The following is a 27,363-nucleotide window of genomic DNA, read 5'->3' as shown; positions in this document are numbered from 1 at the left end:
ATATGGCCACTGGGTGGGGGTGACAGCCTGTGTTACAGACAGTGGGGCTGGGAGACCTCAAGTTAAACTGATTTCAGCTTGACATGATTTCAGTTCTTGTCATCTGTGGCTGTGTGTGGGACAACAGGACAGCTGTTGGACTGTTCCTACCTGGCACGTGCTCCCAGTCTGTCCCCACGGGCATCTCCTCGGTGACTCCAGTTCTCACGTGCACATTCCACCTGCTATCCAGGGCCCACAACATCTGGTCATTGGGGCTAGAATGGACGCTGACCAAAGTGACCCCAGCAAGCTGGAAACAGGAAGGGACAGACCTCAGAGAAGGACAAGAGGTTTGAGGAGTTATGTGAAGCAGCAGTCATGAGCAGAAGGGTCAATGCTGGGATGGGCTCCTTGGTGGTTCTGCACCTGGCCTGCAGTTGCAGAGGAAAGGAGGACATTTACCAGGCCATCCATCATCACAGTGTCACAAGACTGTGGGGTACCCCTGCAGACAGCCAGAAACTTCAGCTGGCCACAGAAAGGCAGAAGGGGTCTGGATAAGGGAGTGAGAAGAAATGATCTACAGCCCACAGGGCAGAAAAAGCCCAGCAGCCTGCCCATGGCCACCCTCACATTCACTAAGAAGGGTGGCCTCCAGCATGGCCAGCTCGCTTGGCCCTGACCCTACCGGAAGACTTCTTTAAGCTCTGTCAGTCCTCCTGCCTGTGCCTTTCCATTAGGTCACATGTCCTGCAGTATGGACCATGGGAGATGGAGGCAGAGAAAGCCAGCAGGAGCTGGCTCTTGGCTAGGCAGCAGGCTGGTGGCTCCTTTGTACAGGTCAACAAGCTATGATGTGTCGTCAGTGCTTTATAGTCAAGAACAAGTCTCTCCAAAGTTTGCTTGTTCTAAGTAAGGCAGGCCATTCCACAGAGTAACAAAGCCCTCATGGTTTTTCAGGGCAGAGTGATCTAGAGTCCTCGTTGGAGGAAGTGCGTCATTGTGGGGTGGGCTTTGAGAGACCCTCTTCAGACCCCAGCAAAACAGCACTTGTAGTTGTAGGGTATATACTGCAGAAAAAAAAGCTCAGGACTAGGTTTGCTCGACAACTCTGACATCCTGTCTTTCCTGAGCGTGTAGGTAACGCCAGCTGGGACCACTATCTGCCCACTAGATAGTGAGTTTGAGGCTTAATTCTAGGACAGCCAAGGAAAGGGTACCCAAAGAAACCCTGTCTCAAAAAAACAAAACAACTCAAATAACAATAACTTCCCCTAAAACAAACAAACAACCAACCAAAAAACAAACAAAAAAACAAAAAACAAAACAAAGAACAAAGAGAAAGACTAAAACTACGCCTAAAGGTACACACAGGTCAGTAACTCGGAGGTTAGGAGGTTGAGGCAGATCACAAACTCTGGCAATTTAGCAAGATCCTGTCTCAAAATGACAAAAACATGGAATCAGCAATAGTGAACACCTTTAATCCCAGTGCTCCTAGGCAAAGGTAGGTGGAGCTAGTGCTAGGACAGTCAGGGCCACACAGAGAGACCCTGTTTAAATCAAGCACCACCACCACCACCACCATAAACTGAGAGCTGTAGTGGTCAGCACTCACCTACCAAGCATGAGCTCCAAGCACTATCAACCACTGCCCAGCACTACCAAAAACAAGCAACAGAGGCAGGGAAGTGAGTCCAAAGCCTTCCCACCCCAGGGGCAGTGCTGTTGACGTCTCCTAAACAGAACAATTGTTATTGGAGAAACTGAGGCCTAAAGGGGGTTTCTGTATACCAAGTGCCATCAAGAACCTCCAGCTTCTAAGGGACCTCCTTCTCTTAAGCTGCCCCAAAGGCCAGCTACCTCAGGCAAGGGCATCTAGTCAACTGGAACAGCTGTATCAGCTCAAAGACTGAACTCTGCTGACCGCCATATAAAACTTGCTTTCCTGACATTTTTCTCCCCACCCCACGATGTTGGCAGTTCGATTCCCAACAAACCTTTCTTGTATACTCGTGAGTTGATACAGAAAGAAGAAAAAGACTACTAAAAATAAGAGGCAAGCTGGAGCACAAAAACCACACAGGGACCATGAAGACGGAAGAGGCCTTTGGGTGCTACAAAGATGGCTCATGGGTACTCATGGGTAAGAATGCCTGTGTGTAAGCATGAGGACCTGGGTCTGGACCCTCCGCACCAGGGAAGGAGTGGTTGGGAACTCCTATACACACAGTGTAAAGGGGTAGAGACAGGGGTTTGCTGGGACTCGTTAGCTACTAGCCTAGCTGAAAAAATGATGAACTGCAGCCCCTGGGAGACGCCCTGTAGCTACTGCCTTCTGGACGCACGCACGCACGCACGCACATACACACACACTCTTATAGTAAATAAAAGAATTGAAAATCAGTGAAACCAAGAGTTGTTTCTTTGAAAAGTCAATTAAGTACGATCCATAGACACTTAGCTAACTGGAAGAAAAAGACCGCAACAAAAAGGAGATGAAAAAGGGAAGTTGCAAAAGATACCAATGAAATCTAGAGGGTCATTAGGGAATGCTTCCGGAAATCTGTATTCAAAACCTCTACAGGAGCTCTTAGACATAAGGATGAGTTCTTAGACACATCTGACCTACAAACCTACTCAAGAACACACAGAGAGCAAATGCTTTGATAAGAAAGGAGACAGAAACAGCAGTGTCTCCCCAGACAGAAAAGCCTAGAGCAGAGGGCTGGCTTCATGGTTTCTTTCAAAAGACCTTAAAAAGGAGCAAACAGCAAGCTCTTGACACCAGCCCACAAGGCAGCGAGGACTGGGTGTTATCAAACGCACTCTATGGAGCCATCAGACTCCTACCAAAAGTCAGACAAGGACAAAACAAAAAGGGAAACTACAGACCGATTTCCCTGAAGAACACAGATATGGAAATATGGAAATTCTCAATAAAATACTTGCAAAGTGAATTCAACAACATAAAAAGTCATACATTACAATCAAGTGCGTTTTAATCTAAAGATGGGGGAGTGGGTTATCATATGCAAACCAATACATTACAGTGCACAGATAACACAGAAACCACGTCTCTGAAGATGTAGACAAGGCCTCTGACAAAGCTCAACATCACTTCAGAATAAAAGTGCTGAAGAAACTAGAAATAGAAGGAAGATACCTCAACATAATAAAAGCTGCATTCAACAAGCCTATAGCCAACATTATATAATCAGAGAAATTCAAAGCACTTCCTCTGAAATTATAAAGGGGACAGGATGTGGACTCTTCAATCTTGTTCAATACAGCGCTTGAACTCTTAGCTAGACTGCAATAAGGCAAGACAAACAGATAATGCGTAAATGGATAGGAAAGGAAGAAGCTGAGTTACCCAAATTTGCCAATGACAAAGCTCGACCAAAACTGAACCCCAATGTACACTATAAGCAAATCAGTAGGATAAAAAACTGACATTAAAAATTAGAGCTTATGGAACTGGAGAGATGACGCAGTCATTAGGAGCACTGAAAGCTAGAAGACTTTTAAGCTCAGTTTCTAGCACCAATACTGACTGTAAGCCCAGTTCCAGGAGATCTCATGCTTTCTGGCCTCTGTAGGCACCACAATGAATGTGGTGAATGTAAATTCATGCAGGCATGCGCGCGCACGCAAACACACACACACACACACACACACACACACACCACACCACACACACACACACCATACACACAAACACCACACCACACACACACACCCTCACCATACAGACAAACACCACACACACACACCACACATATACACCCTCACCATACACACACCACACACACACACACCACACACACACACACACACACACACACACACACACACACAAATCTTTTTTTTTTTTTTTTTTTGGTTCTTTTTTTCGGAGCTGCTGGGGACCTAACCCAGGGCCTTGCGCTTCCTAGGCAAGCGCTCTACCACTGAGCTAAATCCCCAACCCCACACAAATCTTTTAAAAATTAGGAGCTTTTCTATAAGCTAATAACAAACTTGCTGGGAAAGAAATCACAGAAGCTGGGCATGGTGACACACCCCCATAATCTCAAAATATGAGAGGTGAAGGCAGGAGGATGATTACTTCGAGGTCACTTTGGGTAATGAAACCTTGTCTCCAAACTCTATTAAAGGAGCTAGAAAGATGGTTTGTCAGTTATGAGCTCTTGCTACTTTTACAGAGGACCTGGTTCAGTTCCATGTGGTGGCTCATACTGGCCATAGCATCCCTAGTTCCAGGGATCCAATGCCCTCTTCTGAACCCACTGGCACTGCACGGATGTAGTGCACATACACACATGCAGGCGGACACTTTACACCACCACCACAGCAGACCTCTGAAACATATCAGGAGGAATGGGTGGAGGGCTCAGTTAGTCAAGCGCTTCCATGTAGTATGAAGACTACATGTAGTAGGTAGGGTTACGATTCCCAGCACCAAGGGAAAGCTGAACATAGCAGCACACATCTGTAACCATGGAAACAAGTACATCAATCCTGAGGTTTCACTCCTTAGCCAGTCTGTCAGGGAGAGATAGTGTCTCAAACAAACAAACAAACAAACAAACCAACCAGTAATAACAACAAGAAAGCAGAGGGCTGTGGAGAGGCACATGATGCTGACCTCTGGATTCCACATGTGCATGCACAGGCACACATCCACATGTGCATGCACAGGCGTACATCCACATGCACACACGTATATACCAAACACACAAAGTGCAGTAAGAAAATTATAACAGCATCAACAAACCAACAAGCGGGAGCTAGAGAGATGTCTCAGAGGTTGGGAGCACTGACTGCTCTTCCAGAGGACCCTGGTTCAATTCCCAGCACCCACAAGGCAGCTCACAGCTGCCTATAACTCCAATATCTGACACCTTCACACAGACATACATGCAGGCAAAACACCAATGCACATAAAATAAAAATATATAATTTACAAAAAGCAAACAAGCAAGCACAAAGCAACAATAGAAAATGTAGAAACTGTAATGCTTTAAGCTAACGAGGGAGGCGAGAGAGCATTACAATGAAAACTTTGAACAGTGGAGGACCCTTAGAAGGTGGAAACAACCTTCCACACTCACGGACAGCACAGCACAGAACTGTTCACAGAAGCACAGCACACTGATGCAGTGGAATTTAACACTGTCTGTGTAGTATGGCTACTTGCCAGCTCTGCCGGCTTTGGTGTTATAATGTTTGCTCTGCCAGGCCGAGTCCTCAGGGCAGGCAGAGCAAACAACACTGGACGGCCAATAACATTGTGGCACGGAGGAGATGGCTGTGGAAGGTGGCTCAACAGCTAGCAAAGAAGATGGATTCGGGAGACACAGCTTGCTCAGGGTGGGGTCACTCGAGGGTAGGTGCCTGAGGACTCCTTTAATTCAGCCAGAGCCCACAGTGCTACAAAAGGCCACACTATTACTCTAGCTTTAGAGGTGCCCCAAATACGGACATAAATCTCTACAAACTCCAGCTCTGAAACCTGCTAAAAACCACTAAAAATGTCTCCCCAAGGCCTTTCAAGCACTAGCAAGTCTGAAAACTGAGTCATTTGTTTTGAGTACTTTGTGGAAACTTCACCCCCAAATCACTATCAGAGCGAGGTTTTAACAGAGACCAGGAAACAAAAATAGAGGCTTCTGCTCCATTCCCATGGTATCCGCTGTGCTGCACCTCTGCTCAGCTCGGAGGATGTCCTGGATGAGACAGGAAGCTGAGCAGAGGTGCCGAGGACCGAAGGGCACACAGGTCACTCAGTCTGCTGTGAATCCACTACACACTTCCCAACCTGACTCAGAGGATCCTCCTGACCGCTGCATCTTTTTTATGGACTCCTCGGCAGTCCACCCTCCTGAACTTACTGTTTAATTTGTAGAAAAGTCCCTGTTGGTTCATCATTAACCTGTGGGTGACATCCGTGAACTCTCCCACAGCTCCTAGAGTCAGTGTCCCCACAAGGCCTAGGACCCCGGAGCCAGAGGAGGGAGCCAGATCAGTATCACATACCCAGGTCTGTATTCAGCTCTGCCACCAATGTGGCAGGTCACCAGAGCTCGCCAAGGCCAAAAGGCAAAGCTCCACTGGGTCAGTACTGCTGGGCTGTCCCCGAGACAAGGAAAAGCAGCACTGCCCAAAAGGAGTGAGTTTGTAGGGTGTTTAAGCTGAGCAGGAGTGGGACTGCAGTAAGCTGAGTGCGGTGTGTGTGTGCACACGGGAGCACACGCTCGTGTGCTTGTGTTGGGGGCTCTGGCTGTCAGAAAGGCAGAAGGCTGAGGTTAAGTGTTCTGCTGAGACATGGGGTCAACAGACTTCCGAGAAGGGTAGAACATTTAGTTTTCCTTTTCCAAGGGGCTGGACCCCACAAGGTTCCTCCGTCTTGGTGTTCTCAGCGACTCCATCTTGGGTCAAAGCTCTGGGACAACTCTACAGTCCTACTGGACCTAAGGCCTCTGACCCGCCCTGAGCTGGAATCTTCCTCTCTGTCACCAGAGGCTGTTCTGAGACAGAAGCTGGCTACTGCAGTGCATGCCTATAGTCTTAGCACTTGGAAGGCTGGTGCAGGAGGATCACTGCAAACTCGAGGTCAACCTTGGCTACACAGAGACTGTGTCTGGACAAAACAGAAAGCCCGGCATGGTGGCATAGGCACTCAGCACTCAGGGCAAAGAGGCTGGAGGATCAGGAGTTCAAACTTATCTTTGGCTACACAGTAAATCTGAGATCAGGCAATAGACAGAGACCCCATCTTTAAAAGGCCAACAGTGAACCAAACCTAAAGGAAGAGGGGGGAGCGGCCACTTGCTGTGCTGCCACAAAGAAGGACAGATGTGTCTAAAGCACTCAGGCTTCCTCAGGGGACCATCTATGATAGCTCAGTGTCACCCCTAACTCTAGAAATGACCGTCAGGGGCTGGAGACATGGCTCAGCAGGTAAGAGCACTGACTTTCTTCCAGAGGATGTGGGTTCAATTCTCAGCACCCACACGGCAGCTCATAATGTCTGTAACTCCAAGATCTGACACCCTCACACAGACATACAGTGCAGGCCAAATACCAACCAGTGCACATTAGGAAGAAAGAAAGAAAAACAGAAGGAATGAAATGCACTGTTAAGGACTCCACTGGGAGCCTTAGCAGGGGCGGGTCCCAGGAAGGCTCTGCTCATAGTAGGCTGTGTGACAGACAGGCCCTTAAACTGTTCAAGGCAGGGGTTGGGGATTTAGCTCAGTGGTAGCAAGCGCAAGGCCCTGGGTTCGGTCCCCAGCTCCGAAAAAAAGAAGGAAAAAAAAAAAAAACTGTTCAAGGCAGCAAAGCCACTTGCTGGTGAAGTAGAGAGAAAGTCCTCTGGCTTCTACTTCTTGGGGGTAAAATAAAGGTTGAGGGAAAGGGTCCGTCTGGAAAAGTGCTTCATGAAGGTCCACGCACACACGCACAAAGCTGCTTTCCTCTCCCCTCAGCAACGACGTGAGAGCATCTGGACTTATACATTCCCAGGCAAAGCGATTCCTTCACCACACACTACAGTATGTAGAGTGAGCACGCACAGCTCTGTTGGGCAGCACTGCTGAAGGAGTCCATGTTTAGCAGCCACTTGGCATCCGTCACTGCTTCACTCAGAGCACAGCTGTGGGATCCTTTCATGGGACTTTACTCCATTTTAGCAGTTTCCTGCACCAAGCTGTTGATCACCTTCAAATCACTCCAACTAAGACTTCTTCTCCCATTTTAGTTCTGTCTTCTTGAGGTTATCGTGGAATCGAGATGGAGAAAGGGACAGAAGCTTATGGTTTGACACATGTCCCTGTGCTGTCCTGCTCCCCCATGACCAGGATGCACAGAGAGGTTCCTGTGGCAGAGACTGGGGACCAGGTCTTTGCCACCACAATTGTAGTCTAGCTCTTTCCTCAACATGGCCATTGCTATGTGCCCATGCCCTGCTCACAGCCCACTGCCATCACAGATGCACAACTGCGGTCAATAGAGCTGGGGCTGTCAGTGGAAACCACTGGGAAACACAGGACTGCACACAAGAGTGTGGGGAAGAAATAAGGATCAGAACAGAAATAGAGAAGATACAGGAAAACAATATAGAAAACCAATAAAACCAAAGACGGAATTTGAGAAGAAGATAAAGCAGACAAAGTCTATGACGGGCTGAGAAAACAGGGGAGGAGGAGACGGCTTAGTGAGTCAGCCACCTGCATATAAGCAGCGACTGCAGTTCACCTCAGAGCCCACGTGTAGTCAGACACGGTAGTGCACACCTGTAATCCAGCACTCTGGGGAAAGATGGGCGGCAGAGACAGGAGAACCCCTGGAAATTCCCCATGCCAAACAAGGGAGAAGGGGAGGGACACTGGATCTCCTCATGTGCAGTGTGCGAGTCCATATTCATGTGCATTAAAGTACACACATGTCACACAAAAGGAAAGGAAAGAGACCTGAATTATTAAAATCAGAAGTACAGGGGTTGGGGATTTAGCTCAGTGGTAGAGCGCTTGCCTAGGAAGCGCAAGGCCCTGGGTTCGGTCCCCAGCTCTGAAAAAAAGAAAAAAGAAAAAAAAATCAGAAGTACAATCATACAGAAATAAAAAGGGCCACGAGAATACCATATGGAAACTGGATGCCAATAAGTTAGATGTCACAGATGAAGAAGTTACTACAAAACCAGAAACTGCTTGGTTTGAATCAAGATTAGAACAGACAACAAGTAAAGAGACTGGGTCAGTAATGATGGGACTGGAGGGAGGGCTTGGCAGGTAATAGCGCTCTGCACAAGCCTGATGACCTGAGCTCCTCAGCTGCAGCCCAGGGTGGCCAGAAACCACCAGCTGAAGCCGTCCTGTGATCTGCATATGCCTGCCATACACCATGCACTCACAATAGTAATAATAAATAAACAAACAAATAAATATTGAACAACAACAACTCCTCATGCTCAGGATTTGAGTTTGGACTTCAACACCATCTGTAATTGGAGCACTGGGAGACCTCACATCTCTTTCCAACCTCTTTGGACACATACATGGTATACTCCTACATAGACGCATAAAAAAAATCTTAAAAAGACAAGTTGAATTCTAAAGGCAGAAGCAGGCAGATCTTTGAGTTTGAGTCCAGCTTAGTCTACACAGTATGCCAGTCAAGGCTCATAGTATGACTCTTTCCCAAACAAAACAAACAACACACAAAAAACCCAAGCCCAGGCAAATATTGCTACCCTGATAAATTCTGACAAATGCCTAAAAGCTCCATGAGCCCTTTCAAACGGAAGAGAAGTATTTCAACCGTCTTTTTTTTTTTTTTGTTTTTTTGTTTTTTTTTTTGTTTTTTTTTCCGGAGCTGGGGACCGAACCCAGGGCCTTGCGCTTCCTAGGTAAGCGCTCTACCACTGAGCTAAATCCCCAGCCCTCAACCGTCTTTTTACAGCAGCGGTGGAGACGGAACTCGGGCCTGCGGCGCTGCCCGCCTGGTACAAGCTCTACTACTGTGCTCTGCCTCCAGCCGCCTACCACACGTTCACTTTAGAGATCGGCAGTACCTTGACACCAAGTCACAGAAACTTGTGACAAGAACAGGAAGTCAAAGATCAATATCCCTCAGGAATGTGGAGGTAAAATCCTCGATAGTACCAGCAAGCAAACCCTGATGGAGTTCTACTGTCATAAAGGCCGGGGAAGAACTCCCATGCTGAGATATTGAAGAGCTCTGAGCACACCTCACCAGGGAGAGACTCTGCTCCTCAGCAGGAGTCCATTAATATGCAGTGTACAGACTAGGGAAGCAGGAAGTGATCAGTGGCAGCCACAGGCTTTTGGGTTCGAGATTTCTGAGAGCAAAGAAGTCTAACTGGTGGTCTGGATGATGGCATGTCCCAGGATTGCAGCGGTGAGGCACAGCTTCATGAACACACTAGGAACAACATGCAGTACCACATGCGGTACACTGCAGAAGGTAAGTCTATGCTATGTGGGTTGTAACTCCTTTTTTCCTTTATGTTATATCCAGACAGGTTTATGTAGGCCTGGCTCTCCTCCAACTATGTAGACCAGGGTAGCCCGGTCAGTCTTTGGAGGCCCGCCTGCCTCTACCTCCCCAAGGCTGGGAGTAAAGCATGCACTAGCACACCAAGCATTTCTTTGTTCTTTTTTGGTTTCTTGATACAAGGTCTCATTTATCCCAGGCTGACCTTGAACTCACTACGTACTAGCTGAAGATGACTGTCAACTCCTTTTTTTTTTTTTTTTTTTTTTTGAAACTGGACCTTATTCAGGTTGCCCACAGTGGCCCTGGTCTCACTCTGTACCAAGGCAATCCTTGAATTTAGGATTGTCCTGCGTCAGCCTCCTAAGCAGGAGGGTTACAAACCTGTGCTATCAGGCCTGGCTGAACAGTACCTCTAAAATAATATAAAGTCATCAGTAAGAAAAAAAGAGAAGGGCTGTGCTGAAAACAAGGTGGGGGAGGCTGCCCGCATGCAGATGCCGGGGACTTCAACAACAGTGAGGCTGACAGCCCGTACTCAGGGGCAAGCACGTGTGATGATGAGTGTTCCTGTCAACCCCAACTAACATGGCCGTCCTGTGGTCAGTGCTCTATTACATGTGGAGGAAATGCAGAGCCCATGTTAGAATCCACTCGGCAGGACACGCAGAATGTAGACAACCGTAACAATTCTGGATCCTTCCCTGCCTCCATGAGGATGTCTTCCTGTCCCTGTTCTTCCTATATAAGACAACCTCACGTCTTTCCCAACAAAGCCACAAAGCAGAGATGAGCTGGAGCCTGAGCAAATAACTCTGGCGATGTCATGGCCTCTCACATAAAATTTTTGTTTGTTTGTTTGTTTTTTTCTTTTTTCTTTTTTTTCGGAGCTGGGGACCGAACCCAGGGCCTTGCGCTTGCTAGGCAAGCACTCTACCACTGAGCTAAATCCCCAACCCCTGTTTGTTTGTTTTTTGTTGTTGTTTTTCCAGATAGGGTTTCTCTGTGTAGCCCTGGCTGTTCTGGAGCTTGCGCTGTGGACCAGGCTGGCCTCAAACTCACAGAGATCCACCACCTGTCTCTGTGCCCCAAATGCTGAGATTAAAGGCATGGGTCACCATCACCTGGCCTAAGTTTTTTTGTTTTGTTTTGCTTTTTAAATTATGTGTTTTTATATGTCTATGATGTTTTGCCTGGATGTATTTCTGTAAACTGCATGTGTGCCTTGCTGCCCAAGGAGGCCAGAAGAGGAATTAAGGATGGTTAATGAGTCACCATGAGGATGCTGGGAATTGAGCCCTGGTCCTCTAACAGAGCAGCTAGTGGTCTTAACCATTGCAGTCTCTCCTTACATAAAGCTTAAGAGAAATATACTTAGTACATGAACCAACCCTATTAGCTCTTCTTAGCAACTAGCCAAAACAAACGAAAAAACCAAAACAAACACCCACCCCCAAAACATGTCAGAAGACCCTAAAAACTGAAAGCCAGGAAGTAGATTTTAGGATAGGACAGTGCTGGAACTGAATCCCCACACAAATAGACAAAGGCTTCATTAACCCAGGAAACAAAATTCCTAAGTCTAGGAAAGGCACTCACAGAACACACGTGAGCACCAGGGCAATGAGCTCAGCTCAGTAGTGGAGCGCTTGCTTGGCATTTGTGAGGCCCGGGGTTCAACCTGCAGCATTGCCAGGGGAAACAGCAAACCCACTAATAACAGATATCTCCATGGCAACACTTTATGCAAATTTTACTTTCTTCTTTGTATTTTTGAATAGTGTTTAAAATTTTTTAAAAGAGAATGTTCATTTGGTGACAAGTCAAACTGTTTTTATTTTAAGAGGGGAAAAGCTTATGTTGGCTCAGATAATCTCAAATAACCTATTCAGCTCTAACCTTCCCAAATTCCAGGCTTTGAGCAGCAAGCGACTGAGTACTCACAGGGCACACCTCTCCATGTAGCCCTGGAGTTGTCCTAAGAGCTCCCTCTTACTACTGGCAAGTTCTTTCCGGCTGGCTCTGCTTACCTGGACCGGTGGCTCAATCGTGATCCAGGCTGGAAGCATCAGACTGGGATTCAGAGGCTGGGTTCCAACACGGAAGTAAAGCCCACCCTTGGAGTCGCAGGCCCAGATATGCTCATTTCCACAGGCCAAGCTGGTCAGCCTCACAGCTCCTGCAGAGGCGGGAAACACACACTGTAATTAGCTTGACAAATGACAGATCTTCAGTGTATAAACTCCACTTCAAAGAAAGACAGGAGGCTCCGTCTGCAGTTGATGCAGGTGTGTGTCATCCGGATGTCCTGCCACACCAGGCTTCCTGCCGGTGCCTCAGAGCATCCTGTGTAGCTATGATGCCATCAAGCACAGTACATCCTTCATTAACTTCATCCAACATGTAACCACTGCTAGTAAATGCTCTCGGTGTGGAAAGGGGGCTCATATTTACTAAGATTAAGAGTAAATCTAAATAACTGAATGAAGACTGTGAAGAAAAAAGAGTAAATCTAAAGAATCCTCACTTTTATTTTTGCACTTTCTCTGTGCTACTTAAACTAGCTGCTGCCATAGGAGGGAATGGAATGGAAGGAGTCAAGAAAAGGAAGCTGGGCTGAGAGGGTGTGGCCTAGCCCAGAGCACCTGATAAAGCACCTCAAGGGGAAAAAAACGAAGAGATCATATTTGACAATAGTCTAGCAACTAAAGAATGCGACAGCCAAGTTACTCAACATCTATCTACGGTAAGACAGGCTCTAGCCGGTCTCTCACAGCTTCACTTCACACCTTCCAGCAACGGTAAATGGTTCAAACCTGGGAATGGCAGGATGGTGGGCAACCCAGGAAGCTAAGAAGGACAGCAGGCTTGAACCCAGACCAGCTACCTCTGACTTCTAAGTCCTTATAAACAGCAAGTGTACAGGCTGTGTTCAGGTTCAAGTCTAGACTTTACAGTCAGTCGAGAACCACCCACACCTATCTAGACATAGAAATTCTGTCTCACTAGGAATTTCCTTAGGTCCCTCCCTGCCATGGCCTCTACTTGAGGCCAGGGTCTCATGTACCCCAGGCTGCCCTGACATCTACCACCAGAGCTTAGTTCGGTCCTTATTAGGGGTTCACACAGGCAGCATGAAGTCCACGTGCTACAGTAAGAGGCAGCATGAGGCAGCAGCCACTGCCTTTGTGGCTAAGTATCATCCCATTGCACACAAATGCCACCGAGAGTTTCTGTATTTATCTACTGATGGCCATTCAGGTCATTTCCATGTCTTGCTATTACAGCAAAACTGTTATGGCCATTCTTGCATAAATTTTGTTTTTGTGTAGCAAGCTAGGCCTCACAGTACAGATCTGAAATCCCAGTCCTTGAAAGGCTGAGGGAGGAGGATTATTTTTAAAGCTATCCTGGACTTCACAATGAGATCATGTCTCAAAGGGAGAATGAGGAAAGAAGAAACATGTATTACTTTTAATTCAAAGATTTTTAATTTTTATTTTATGTGATTGTTTTGTCTGCATGTATGTAAGCACACCATGTGTGTGCGGTGCCTGAAGAGGGCAGAGGGAAGTGGATGGATCCTTTGTAACTAGAGTGATAGATGGTTGTGAGTCACCGTGTGTGTGTGTGTGTGTGTGTGTGAAGCTGAACCCAGGTCCTCTGGAAGTGCAGCCAGTGCTTTCGGCCACTGAACCATCTCTCCAGCCCCTCCCTTCACATGTGTGTAAGTCAGAGGACAACTTATAAGAGTGGATGCTTCCCTTCTACCACACGGTTCCAGGGATGGAATCAGGCCTTCGAGATCACTTTTAAAGAGAATGCCGGTTTCTCCAAGTTGTACCACTTACATGCCTACTAGCAGACTTGCTTATATCCTTATTAGCACAGGGGTTTTTGTTTGTCTGTTTTTTGGTTTTTTGATACAGGGTTTCTCTGTGTAGGCCTGGCTGTACTGGAACTTACTCTGTAGGCTAGCCTGGACCTCAGAGATCTAGCTGCCTCTGCCTCCTGAGTGGTGGGATTAGAGGAATGTGCCACCACAGACCAGTGTTTGCTGTTGTCTGTTTGCTTGCTTATTTATTTATTTTATGTATGAACCATTGTACACCAGAAGAGGGCATCAGATCCCATTATAGATGGTTGTGAGCCAGCATGTGGTTGCTGGGATTTGAACTCAGGACCTCTGGAAGAGCAGTCAGTGCTCTTTTTTTTTTTTTTCTTTTTTCGGAGCTGGGGACCGAACCCAGGGCCTTGTGCTTGTTAGGCAAGCGCTCTACCACTGAGCTAAATCCCCAATCCCGTAGTCAGTGCTCTTAACTGCTGAGCCATCTCTCAGTTACACTGACTGTATCTTGTAGCCCAGGCTGGCCTCAACTTGCTATGTAGCCAAGGATGACCCTGAACTTCTCACTGAATGTAGGACTCATACACTACTAGGCAGGCACTTACTCAGTTTCTTCACCAGATGCTTAAGATTGAGAAAAGCTTGTTTTATTCTGACTAACCTTGTACAACTACTATAGACATAGACAGAAGGGAGAGCTGTCTCTTTTCTTATTCTTCCCTAAACAAAGCCTTTCCCTTTGTTTTGAGGCAGGGTCTTGTATAAACAAAGCTGGCCTGCAAGCAACTGTGTAGCCAAGAGGTGGCAGTGGACTCCTGATCCTGCTTCCACCTCTCAAGTGCTGGGATTGCAGACGTAGCCTCTGCTCTTAGATAGACAGACAGCCTCCGTCTCCTTTCCTAGCTTTAAGGCACTCCTCGAGCATGCTGCATTGTCTGAGTGTGGCCAAGAGCTTCTGGCAGGCTTTGTCTAGCTTCAGCTGTAGGTCAGATTCATAGCAGTATCTCCGGAGCAGCCAGGTCATGGTTCACATCCTCTGTCCCAGTGGACCCTGCACTGACTGCACTCCTTCACACATCTATGCCCAGAAACCACCTAGCCAGCAAGCCATGGTGTTTCTGTAGCATCGAGCCATGGAATGAAGCCATAGGCCTGTGCGTGATCGGCCTATGTGTGATCCGCCTGCGATCTGCTGGTAGGAGCTGGCATCAATATGCTCCTATGAATCCTATTGGCCTTTTTGCTATAGTGGAGGATACTGGAAGCCACCGTCTTATGGTTGGAGCATCCTCATGGCAACAGTAAAAGAAAGAACTCTCTCTGGCCACACTTCCCCCATCACCGGGTACTTTTTAGTGTCAGCCATTTAAACCACAGCTTGTCATGACCTTAATTTGCAATTCTTTGCTAAGGAATGACATTCAGAAGCTTTTACTGTGCTTATGGGCCATGCGTATGCTTTCTTTGAACAAGAACACATGCATGTCAGGTGTGGTGATGTCTTACCAGATGGACATCCTAGAATTATGACCTTACATGGGAAGTCCACAATAAAGCAATGTCTGCAATAATATATAGTGAAAAAGGCAGGGACCCGAACGCTGACTACAGACGATCTTATTCGGAATCTGTAACCTGCCAGGTGAAAGCGTGAGGCAGTAGCAGAGCACGATGGAGTCACATGGGGGCAAACCCACACTGGGCTGGCATCTCAGAGTTAACAAACAGATAACATTGGGACAGGTGGGAGCTCATGTAAGGCGAGCGGATCTGGGCTCAGAGCAAAGAGAGCCTACTGAATGCACACCCCAGAGGGCATTTTGGGTCCAGGAGCCAGGTCAAGGACAAAAACACTCAGTTGGGGCTCACTCTTTTTTACTTCAGATGTTCTATGTGTGTCCACAGGGTCGGGTGGCAGAACCTCCTCCCTCTGTGAGCTTTCTCTGTGCGTCTCACATTCCTTCAGGCTTACAGCCATGGCAGGGTCTAGTGATCGAAAGTGCTGTGCCCCCTCTGAACTAAAGTCTAAGTTAGTAGGCTTTCTCCTCTGCTCTCCCCTCTAGAGAGACGCACCCAGAGCAGTGCAGCCTCACTAAGGCACTGTGAGGACAGGGAGCTGCTGGTGCCCGGGGCTGGGACTAGGGGGAGCCCAGCCTTTTTTATTTGCTTCATCAAGGAGAAAAGCTTTTATTTTATTCCCCCAAACAGGCACTTTCTTCTTAAAACTGCTTTTTAAAAAAGGTGTGTGTGTGTGTGTGTGTGTGTGTGTGTGTGTGTGTGTGTGTCATTAATAGCACAACCTGTCCTTGACCTTCTGCGCCTTGCTTCCTCAGCTGGGATTACAGGGTGTACCACCCACCCTATCATAGAATCCTTTTCAGTGTGAGGTTCAGAACAGTTCAGTGTTTGCTGGTTGTTTCCTGGAGTATAAAATTCTTCTCCACTAAACTATTGCATGATATAATCTTGTTTGATACCTAAGGCACAAACTGACAATGATATGTCTTCAATACATGCTGTGACTAGATGAATTAAACCACTGCATTAGTTTGCTAAATGGCCTAGTGTCTGACACTCATATTTATGAATAATGGGAAATGAAATATGAGTATCTTAAATATTTGCTAAATCATGCCCATTTTCCTCCAAAAGCAAGGATTGTAACAGACCACTGTAAAATTCCATATTCTATCTCTTTAGCTGGGTTCAACAGTCATTTAATAAATGTGTAAATTTCATCCTTTTTCTGGTTGCTATAGTTGTTTTGACAACTGTGTAGTCTAGGCTGGCCTTGAACTGGTGATCTGAGGGCCTCAGCTTCCTGAATTACAGGTGCAGCCTCTATTTTGGCAATCAGAGCAGCATCTGGCTTGATAAAGGTAAAAAGGGGAGGGATGACATGGCTGTAGGCTGACAACACTCAGCTAAGCTCAAAGTCAGAAATCACTTTTGTTTGGCGGTACATGTGCCATGGTTCCTGTGTAGACTCCAAGGGATAGTTAGCAGGACACGGTCTCCTCCTCCTACCGTGTGGGTCCCAGGGGTCAAACTCAGGTCACTGGGTTTGGTGTCCAGAACCCTTCTTTACCTTCTGAGTCATTTTGCTGGCATATATATATATATATATATATATATATATATATATATATATATATATATATATATATATATATATATATATTTCTGTGTGTGTGTATGAAAAAACATGTGTGTGTGTGTGTGTGTGTGTGTGTGTGTGTGTGCGCGCGCGTGTGTGTATTATTTGTGGCTGGAGATGGCTCAGTGATTAAAAGCAACTGGCTGCTCTTCCAGAAGTTCAATTTCCAGTACCCATAACCACTTGTTAACTCTTGTTGGGCACCATGCATGCATGTGGTACACAGACATACATACAGGCAAAATATCCATACAAATAAAAATAATCATCTTTATAAAGAAATAAAATCCCAATCTCTCTCCTCTCCCCTCCCTCGCCTCTAATCCTGTTTTGAGATGTGTATGCTGGATTAATGGCACAGGCCACTATACCCAGCTAAAGTTAGCTCTCCTGACACACCTGCTTTCCTCACTGGATACAGACCAGACCTGGAGAGAATGCAGTGAAGGAATGTTTAGTGTTCTTGGCTGCAGTTCAGTGTCCTGGATGGCACAAGTGGAGACTTCTGGCACAGCAAAGGCCAATCTCCTTTCCACTGAGCCCTGCCTAATCCCTGGCTCCAACACCAGGCCTACAGCTGGACTGAAGGTATTGTTTGGTTTGCTGAGAACACTGGTGCCAAGAGCCTATTATCTTACCGTCAGTCACATAAAGCAAGCAATGAGAGCACAGAAAGGAGACAGATGTAAGAGAGGCAGGGCTTCAGCACACAATATGCTGGTGAAAGTCAAGTGGTCCAGGCGCATACCCCACTGGTCCAAAGTGCCAGTGCTATAACCAAAGATCTGGGGATCTTCCACAACAGGATCAGAGACATTTGCTGGGGTCATTGGGATGGGGTGACAGCTGATGGGGTGACCATATGGAGGGACAATCTGGGGAAAATGTCTTCCCTCCCAGCTGAACGAGCATAGACTTCTCTAGTTTTCAAGGTTTGGTATAAGAACAAACATTAGTTCTGGCTTTTCTCAGAGATACCAGCAGCCTTCCTCTATGGTCTGTGGAGACTGCCGGAGAAAGGCTCAGAGCCAGTGAGTCTCTGGACACCAGGCAGTAGGCTCACCTGGCATGCATGTCACATCAGGCCACATGCAGCTGCAGCCTTGTCGGCTGACACACGCCCTCCGAGAGCTGGGTGACCAGTGGGTCTGAACGACAGTGTGAGGCCCAAGGCGTAAAGAATCACGCTCCTCTGCAGTCCCTAGCTGTGGCACACAGCATTCCATACAGACTGGCTATGTTCAGGGCCCTCTCTCTCCTAGCAGCTTGCAGAAACCCCGTTGCCAAGAGGCTGGCTTGGCCAGGCCCACCAGAGCAAAGCATGCTTTACAGGGGTGGTGGTGTGTACAGGCCAATGTAGGAGGTGGTTCTTCCTGCTCTCTTCCCCCACCCTTCCCTCATGTGGTTAAGTTATGATACCTTAAACACTTATTTAAGCCCACAAAACACTGGTTGCCCGTGAACAATGCCTACCTCCTAGACAGTATCACTGAAGCTCAAGCCGCTCTGACCCCTGGAGCGAGCTCCTGCTACTGTCTCTGCCTCCTCTAGCAGATAAACCACACTTTGAGTTGCTGAGTTAACTGAGAATATAACAGTCTGAGCCCATTTAAATGTTTCCACGTCACCACAAGTTTCGTCCACTCTCTTGGGATGGGCCACAGAAAGCGGCTAACAGCACACAGTACCTCTTTAAGCAGGTGAAAGAGAAGCCACAGCTCACAATTATGTGCGCAGCAGCCCACAGTGGATGCTCTTCCAGATGGCAAGTCACAACTCAGCACACACTAATTCAGTCACAGGGCACAGCCGCCACTTCAAATTTAAAGGTCAGAGAGAGAGGACCCTGCAGCTGTTCTAGAGCTGTCATTTTAAGGAGATCTTGGTGGCACCTTCTGGCCACCATATAGCTCCTTTGGTTCTGAACAGTATAAAGTGCACCCAGTGAGAGAGGTGAAGCCCCCTACAAAATTAAGAGGCTCATTTATTCTGGGGAAGTGGCCAGTTAAGTCCAGCAACTGACAAACATCACCTAAGAACCCACCTTCCCCATACACAGAGTGAATGTGAGGGCAAGGGACTTTAGTCAGTTACACTCTGCACCATACCTAGCTGGGAAAGGTCCAGTTTCGTCCAGTGCATGCCTGTTGGGCAGCTCTTGGAAAGTGTCCTGATGAACACCTGTCCCAGGCTGTCCAAGGCCCACAGTGCATCCTGGCAGGCTGCGTAAGTCCTCATCTCTGCATCGGGGGGCAGCTGCACCGTGGAGGGGCGGCACTGTGCACTCTGGGCACTGAGGACACACAGGTCCTTGCTGCTCTGGCATAGCCATAAGGAGCTTCCTGCAGAAAAGGTTCACATCTGTCACCAAACACTGTCTCACTGAGCCACCCGCCCTAAGAGCCCTGCACTGCCTTCATCTTCAGGCAGAGCCCTGACCCCTGGCCACAGATGGCCTGGTCACCCGCCATTACCTTCCAGTAGGCGTGTTATACCTCTTGTTAGAAGGAAACACTATCATCAGACACTAAGAAGACCAAGCCTGAGACATTTCTAGAACTGGAAAGAAAGCAGGCCTATGAAATACCACTGTAAAAGAAGTCTCCTCGGCCCTGGCAGCCGGCAGTGGCATGGATCATGGACCTCTACATGCTTTCTGGCAGCAGCGCAGATCACGGACATCAACATGTCCTCTGGTGTCAGCAGTCTCCATTTTTAATATAGACTATTCGGGCTCTCCACTCTTCCAATCCCCAGGATGGAGACATGTCCCTGTTCTGCTGAGGGGTGGCAGCAGGTGGCTGAAGGAGGAGTAACTCCTTGTCCTCTGACCCTGGCCTCAAAGTTATGCTTGCAGCCCTCTGCTGTTCTACGACTCTCAGAGTTAACCGTGTCCGCTCAGAATGCCAGACATCCTTGGGAATTAAAACCCGGCCATACTGTGTAATATAAAGTATTAGCTAAAACTTGTGGTCATATGTTTTAGAATACTTTTATTTTTATTTGAATTAAGTAATTAGTTAAACTAATTGGTTTGTTGAGGCTGGGTTTCTTTTTTTTCTTTTTTTCTTTTTTCTTTTCTTTTTTTCCAGAGCTGGGGACCAAACCCAGGGCCTTGCGCTTGCTAGGCAAGCGCTCTACCACTGAGCCAAATCCCCAACCCTGAGGCTGGGTTTCTTTTGTAACAGCCCTGGCTGTCCTGGAACTCACTCTGTAAACCAGGCTGGCCTCGAACTCACAGAGATCCTCAGTGTTGGGGTTAAAGGTGTGACCACCATACCCAGCTATTTTTACTTTTTTAGTGTTTTTAAAAGACTTATTTATTTTATGTGTATGAATGTTCTCTCTGCATGTGTACCTGACTATGTGTGTACCTGGTACCCATGTCATGGAAGGCAGAAGGTATTACATGGATCTCTCAGAACTGCAATTTCAGACAGTTGTGAGCTGCCGTGTGAGTACTAGGAATCAAACTCAGGTGGGCTGGAAGAAATGGGAAGAAAGTCAGGAAGTCATCTGCTGCCAGCCCCGACCACTCTGCATGGTGACTGCCTTCCAAAGGACACTGCCTCACACTCAGCTCTGCCACCCTCTCCTAAGCGCCTACTCAGCGCTGATGGCCCACACCGCCATATCCCCTTTCAGGGTCTGTGAGGCTGTACCTCTGCACCCACAGGGCCACAGTCAGATGAAGTCTGAACTTTTCATCCACTGACTAAACTTGTGCACCAGGTTTCTCAGCTGGGTTAAGGCTGACTCACCATCCTGGGTGGGAGCAGGGGAAGCCAACACAAAGGCCCATTTTGTGGCAGAAGCTGTTCCCCGGGGAACCACGTTGTTCCAGTAAGTTCCTGGAGAGAATGAATATAAAAGTGGGTTAAGAAAAGAAAAAAAAAAAAACAAAACAAACAAAAAGCGCTAACACTTCAGTTTTGGTTTTAGATGTAGTTGTCCTTCAAAGCTCTTACAGTGATTTCTAGTGTCCTTAAACAAAGTGGCATGAGCTACTTATTTCCCTAAGCATCATCAAGGAGAGCCGTGCCTTGCTCATTCAAGCCCAAAGAGGCTCCACAGGGGACACAGCTAGAGGAAATTCATCAAGGCAGCGTCATCCAGAAGTGAACACCCAGCTCATCTATGGATACAGCCAGCATGTTGCATGTTCAACAGTAGATGCTGCAGGTGTGGTAGAACTTTAAAAAAGGATACCCTTACTTGTACATGTGTGTGAGTGTACACACATGTGCTTCTGTAGGAGTGTGTTCCTAAGCATGCTCACCAAGTCCAGAGGAGGGTCCTGAGTGTCCTCCTCTGTCCCTTTCCACATAGGACTTTGAGACAGGTCTCTTCCTGATCCTGGGGATTGCATTCTCTTAGTTAGCTTAGAAGCCAACAGGCCCTGAAGATCCTCCTGCCTCTGCCCACCTATGCTAGTCACAGGCTTGCATAGGGTATCTGGCCTGTTATGTGAGTCCTGGAACCTGAACTCCTACCCTCACCTTCTTAGCTGCTGAGCCATCTCTACCCAACCACATACCCCCTTTAAACAACATTCTTTGTGTGAGCTATGTCCACAAGTGTGTCATAGCATGTGTCATGGAGATCTTTTTCAGAGTTACGCTTTCTCTTTTCCTCTTGTTCTGCCGGTGGACTGTATATGTGAGCGTCAGTCCAATTCTGTCACTGCCCCCCACTTCTTCACAGGCATGCTCCTGAGAGCCTCCACTGTATCTGGCTTTTTGTTGTTTGTTTGCTTGTTTGTTTGAGACAGGATTTCTTTACATAAGCCCTGGCTGTCCTGGAACTTATTAATGTAGACCAGGCTGGCCTTGAACTCGGCTTTGCCTACCTTTGCCTCCTGAGTGCTGGAATTAAAGGCATGTGCCACCATGCTATCTGGATTCTCACGTGAGTTCTAGGGATTGACTGAGGCTGCAGGTTTGTGTGGCATGTGCTTTTACTTGCAGAGCCATTTTCCTGCCCATCCCCGAAAGGATTGTGAAACTGAGCTAGCTCTCCATATGTCTTTGTTATGGCACACTAGGTTTCCATAGGGAAGTGATGGCACGCTGTTCAGACTCCAAGTTTTAGGAATGACAGGATAAAAAAGAAAACAGGAAGGAGAGAGATCTCTGTCACAGGCCAATCTCCCACTGGCACTGTATTATCCCAAGAGAAGGCCTTACAGCCATTCATTAAATGTTCTGTGAGTCCCTAAGTTAGATCCCCACCACCATGAAAAATAAGATAAACAAAGTAAAAATAATGTGAAAACTAGGGTAATTGACTTACCTATGAGACTTCCTTTAGCAACATGGAATTCATTCTTCCCTGAGGAGATCCACACACCACTCTTGTTAACCCCTAGTAGGCTGGGCTGGCACTGAAGCTGCTGAGACCAAAATGCCATGCGCAGTTTATCTGCAACCTTTTCCACAGGGGCTTGCGCGGCTGTCGCTACTGAGTGTGTGGCATGCATGATGGTCTGGAACAAGCTGCACTGGTCAAACACCACATAGTCCGTGATGCTCACCTGCAGGAAGGGAACCGGCTGAGCCCTGCTGTTGGCGCAGGCCCTGAGGCCCACCTGCCTCCAAAGGCAGCACCACATACAGTACCCGGGTGGCAGCAAGAGCACCGAGTGCCTGAGCCACACACACAGCTCTGCCAGGCCTGGCGTTGATAAGCAGCTCTTTATGCCCTTGGGCGGGCTCCTGGGAGGAGGAAAATGCTCTCATCTTATTTTACTCTCACACCACACGGCTCTGTTTTATGTATGTAGTATTTTGTGATCAAACAGCACCTACCTCACTTAAGAAACCTCTTATTCTAGTGAGAATGATAAAGGATAATTTTAGTGTTAAACCAGGTGTTTCCAATGACAACAATGCTTCATACTTAGAACCATAATACAAGCATTAAGAAAGGTCTATCCAGTGTGTGACGCTAACTTAAGCTATGAGCACGACTATTACAACCTGTATCAGATATCAGCCTAAGCAAGGAGACCCCAAGAGTCTGGAAGCCATCAGATGTGCGACTCCCCTCCACAACATTCCTGAAAAGGGTCTGTACAGACACCGCTAGAGACATCTATCTCCCAGAGGGAAGCTTCGCCATTGCTGGGCAGCCAATGCTGACAGAGTTCTTTTAAAAGATATCTATTAATGTTTATATTCTGGTGTGAGTGTTTTGCTTGCATGTATGTATGTACAACAGGTGCTTACAGAGCCCAGAAGCGGGTATCAGAATGCCTACAACTGGAGTGACAGAAGTTGTCAGTTGCCAGTTGGGAGCTGAACTGGGTCCTCTGCAAGAGCTGCCAGTGCTCTTAACCTCTGAGCCACCTCTCCGGCCCTGTGCCAAAGCAAAGCAGGTAGAAGCCTGGCTCAGCAGAATGCTCTGCAGTGTTTTAAAATTATATTCCATTTATTTCCATGTATGTATTATATATGTATGTGGGCATGCAAGCTCCAGCACGCACGCAGAGGGACAGCTTCTGGGAGCCACCTCTCTCCTCTGCCATGTGTCTAGGGCTCAGACTCGCGCTCAGGCTTAGCAGGCTCTCTCACATACTGAGCAAGCTCGCCATCCTCTTTAGGATTTTTTTTTCTTTTTTTCTTTCTTTTTTTTTTTTTTTTTTTTTTTTTTTTGGTTCTTTTTTTCGGAGCTGGGGACCGAACCCAGAGCCTTGCACTTCCTAGGCAAGTGCTCTACCACTGAGCTAAATCCCCAACCCCCTCTTTAGGATTTTTGCCTGTTAGATTTATCACAGATATTGGCACAAACGCCCTATTCCTAGGATCTGTTCCCAGGCCACACAGTGAAATAAGTGAAAGTATTACAGGGAACTTAAATTTATATGAAAAAGACAAACAAGAAAGAAACTGCAAGTTAGTAATCACACACCCATGCTGCCCTTTTGTATGAAGGAGCACAGCCCCACTACGGAGCCTGTGGCCACAGTCAGCCTGCTGAGCTCTGTGTCCGCCTGGCTGTGGCACTCCCTGGGTGCTGAGAAATGAGCTCCACTAAGAGATCCCAGCGCATATGCTGTGCAACTCGGGATCAGCACTGCTCACTGCAGACCTGGCAGTCACCATGCCAAAGCCACAGGCTAAGTCTGTGATACCCAAGAGTGACAGACATATGAGCGGGTCTCCAACTGAAAGGGAAAGGAAAGACCTAGTAGCCAAATATAATTGCTTCTAGACCCACAAAGAAAGTACAGGATGGAGCTGGAGAGATGGCTCAGTGGTTAAGAGCACTGGTTGCTCCTCCAGAGAACCTGGGCTCAATTCCCAGCACCCACATGGCGGCTCATACCTGTCTGTAACTCCAGTTCCAGGGCTTCTGACAGCCTCACAGACACACATGCAGACAAAACATTGATAAACATTAAGAAGAAGAAGGAGGAGGGGGAGGAGGGGAAGGAGGAGGAAGAAGAAGAAGAGGAGAAAGAGGAGGAGGAGAGCACAGAACTGTTTCTCTCTGCCTCTGTGCTTCTGTCTGTTAGAGCTGTATGCATTATGAAAAAGTGACAGAGTTTCCTTTGTGCTGACTTTGAGGTCTGGGGGTGCAGCACCCAGCACCTCAGCAGGCAAATGCAACAGAACAAGGGCTCAGAGGATGAAGTGCTGAGCACACAGTGAGGACTGGAGTCAGGGTCCCCAGCATCCGTATAAGGCAGGCAGAGTGGTTTGCCTGTAAATGCAGAGCTTGAAGAGCAAAGACTGGACCCCTGGTCCAAGCTGGCTGGCTAAGACTAGCCAGGTCTGAGACCCTTCAGAGGGTAACGTGGATAGCAATCAAGTAGGATCCCCAACATCGACTCTGACTGCTACATGAATAGACACATACACAACCACACCCTCACATATACATATGCACACACATGTCCGTTATACATACACAAAAATCCCACCAGAATCTAGCACACACAGGTGTGTATATGCTTATGTGCTGTTTACATGTGTGTGTTCAGATATGACAGTTATTTTTGAATCATATAAACCTCAATATTAGAATATAAATTTTATATACATATACATGTATGTGTGTGTGTGTGTGTGTGTGTGTGTGTGTGTGTGTGTGAGAGAGAGAGAGAGAGAGAGAGAGAGAGAGAGAGAGAGAGAGAGAGAGATACGTGTTCATTTTCATGGGAAAGACTAAGGAGAGCAGCATGTTCCAGACAAGTCTCACGAGGCAGACCTGAGGGGAGGACTCGCACGCACATCTGTCAGAACCACCTTGGGTACAATGTGTGTGTATGGGACAGCTAAAAGCTTAGTTCTGAATGGTACCGAGACAGGAAAGTGGATGCTCCCCGCAAAATCCACTCAAGGTTGGGCTGGGACCACCCCTACTCCTCACAGTCCTCTCTTTTCCGACAGCATGTGGGGAAATGCTCAGTTCTTTGTTGAGATATCATTTACTCAAAGGCCTTTCAAGCAAGAAGAGATAGAAGAGTTTTAATTGCCGGTTGGGTTTCCAAACCTATTGTTTGGTCTCTTTTCTTAGCCTGTTTGTTCAGAATTAAACATCATTATTACCCGGGTCTTCAAATGGATGTCACTGGGTTTGTTTAGCCTATAATGGTGAATGCCTAAGTAACATTTAAATAAATACATTCCAGCCTGTATTAAAGTAAAGAAACCTTTTACGAGTCATTTCCTACGAGGGAAAGTTTTGGGTGTATTTTTAATATACCTCACTACAAAAGAGTCTCATCTATCAAATGGTAAAAGTAGACACTACTGTTTAATCCAATCTCTTAAGGAAAAGAGAGAAGGCAGAAAAGGTGGGTCTGTAAGTCCAAGAGAGTCCTATCAGTTACCTGCCACCAGTGATCATCATCTCCTTGGGGCTTCTTGGGAATCACGCCAGTTCTGAACCATAGCTTCCCATGAATGTCCAAGGCCCAGAGTGTGTGCTGATCTCCGAGAGTTATGCAGACAGGCTCCAGAGCTTGCCTTTCACTGGTAGTGAGAGAACACAGCATCAGCCCAACCTAGAAAGCACAGCATGCAGACGGCTGCCTCACTGAGAGCCTCTGAACAGGCTAAACAGGAGTGGGTTACTGAGTGACAAGGGAGGAGCTGAGCCTAAGATACACTGTATGCAACACTCACTGTCCAGACATGGCTGCTTTGGAAAGACACACTCAGAGAAGAAAGCTACCTGTCGCAAGTGAGCAGGCCCTCAGGTCAAGAGCATTTCCTTCCCCACGCACCAGGCTGTGGCGTGTGCTGTCACTGGCAGAGTATCATCTCTGATGAGTCTGTGCTTCATTCCCTCCTCTGAGGGTACCGTCGGCAGCCTTGGGGCTCGGGTGAGGCTGGCCTTGGCACGCTGCCTACTCAGCCACCGAAGGCAGGCAATGGACAGCTCCCCACTGCTTTGTGCTCTCATCTTGCTTAGTATTCTCACACCAACTGACACCCAACTGCCTGAGGCCTGACTCTCCACTGAGTTGAAGGAATTGAGTTCTGCTTATCTTGTACACCTAGGCTCCAGAGAGTGCTGGTTCCCAGCAGGAGATTTACTGGCTGAACCTAAAGCAACATCGTTCCGCTCTGGTATACATAAGCACGTCTTTCTTTCTTCTCGAGATGGCTGTGTATCCCTGGCTATCCTAGAACTTGCTCTGTAGAAGAGGCTATTCTTGATTTTAGAAATTAGTCTGCTTCTGCTTCCCAAGTGTTGAAACTAAAGGTGTGTACCACCACCACCTATCCCAAATCTTCTATGTTAAAAAGTAGAATATACAGTTCTGAACAAATTTCAACTGACTAGAATAAAAATACCAATAAGCGTTTGTGTCTAACCATGGCAATCTCGCAACAGAAACGTGACAGCAGGTGGCTCTGCATGGAGAATATGTGACCTAGTGACTCTCTGTTCCAGGACACAGTTTAATGGATTTTCTTACACACAAACAAACACACACACACACACACACACACACACACACACACACACACACACACTGTTCTGCCTGGATGGCCAGAAGAGGGCATCAGATCTCATTATAGATAGTTATGGAATTGCTGGGAATTGAACTCAGGACCTCTGGAAGAGCAGCCAGTGCTCTTAACCTCTAAGCCATCTCTCCAGCCCACACACACTTTTTCGGAGACTTTTCCAAGGCTGAGGATGACTCTGAACTGAGGCAGTTACTGGTTGCCTCTGTCTCTAAGTGATGAGAGTGCAGCATGTGTCACTCAGCTGAGTTTATGTTCTACCAAGGATGGGACTCAGGGCCTTGGCATGCTAGGCAAATACTCCAGCAGCTGAGCTCTGTACCTCAACCCCAACACAAACGCTAATGTGCCCGCCCCTTTGGCAGTCTGCCAGC

General features: G+C 47.3%; 1 protein-coding gene and 1 long non-coding RNA gene across 10 annotated transcripts in view; one reads left to right on the top strand and one right to left on the bottom strand.

Moving 5' to 3' along the window:
- Tecpr2 (tectonin beta-propeller repeat containing 2) overlaps positions 1–27,363 on the bottom strand; it is a 102,423-nt gene that overhangs the window by 4,334 nt on the left and 70,726 nt on the right. For all 9 annotated transcript variants that reach the window (XM_063262024.1, XM_006240620.4, XM_039113381.2 and 6 more), the window contains 6 exons: positions 25,843–25,984; positions 22,299–22,539; positions 20,768–20,857; positions 19,115–19,348; positions 12,033–12,181; positions 151–292 (listed from right to left, as the gene is read on the bottom strand). In XM_063262024.1, the coding sequence (XP_063118094.1) occupies positions 151–292; positions 12,033–12,181; positions 19,115–19,348; positions 20,768–20,857; positions 22,299–22,539; positions 25,843–25,984 (998 nt within the window). The remainder of the gene's footprint in view (positions 1–150; positions 293–12,032; positions 12,182–19,114; positions 19,349–20,767; positions 20,858–22,298; positions 22,540–25,842; positions 25,985–27,363) is intronic.
- Positions 292–16,587, top strand: LOC134479258 (uncharacterized). The gene is made up of 2 exons (XR_010052389.1): positions 292–9,972; positions 11,917–16,587. It is a non-coding gene; the product is annotated as an uncharacterized LOC134479258 (long non-coding RNA).

The sequence above is a fragment of the Rattus norvegicus genome, chromosome 6 (genome assembly GCF_036323735.1).
Source record: "Rattus norvegicus strain BN/NHsdMcwi chromosome 6, GRCr8, whole genome shotgun sequence".
Lineage (NCBI taxonomy): Eukaryota > Metazoa > Chordata > Mammalia > Rodentia > Muridae > Rattus > Rattus norvegicus.
This window is presented reverse-complemented; position numbering and strand designations above follow the sequence as displayed.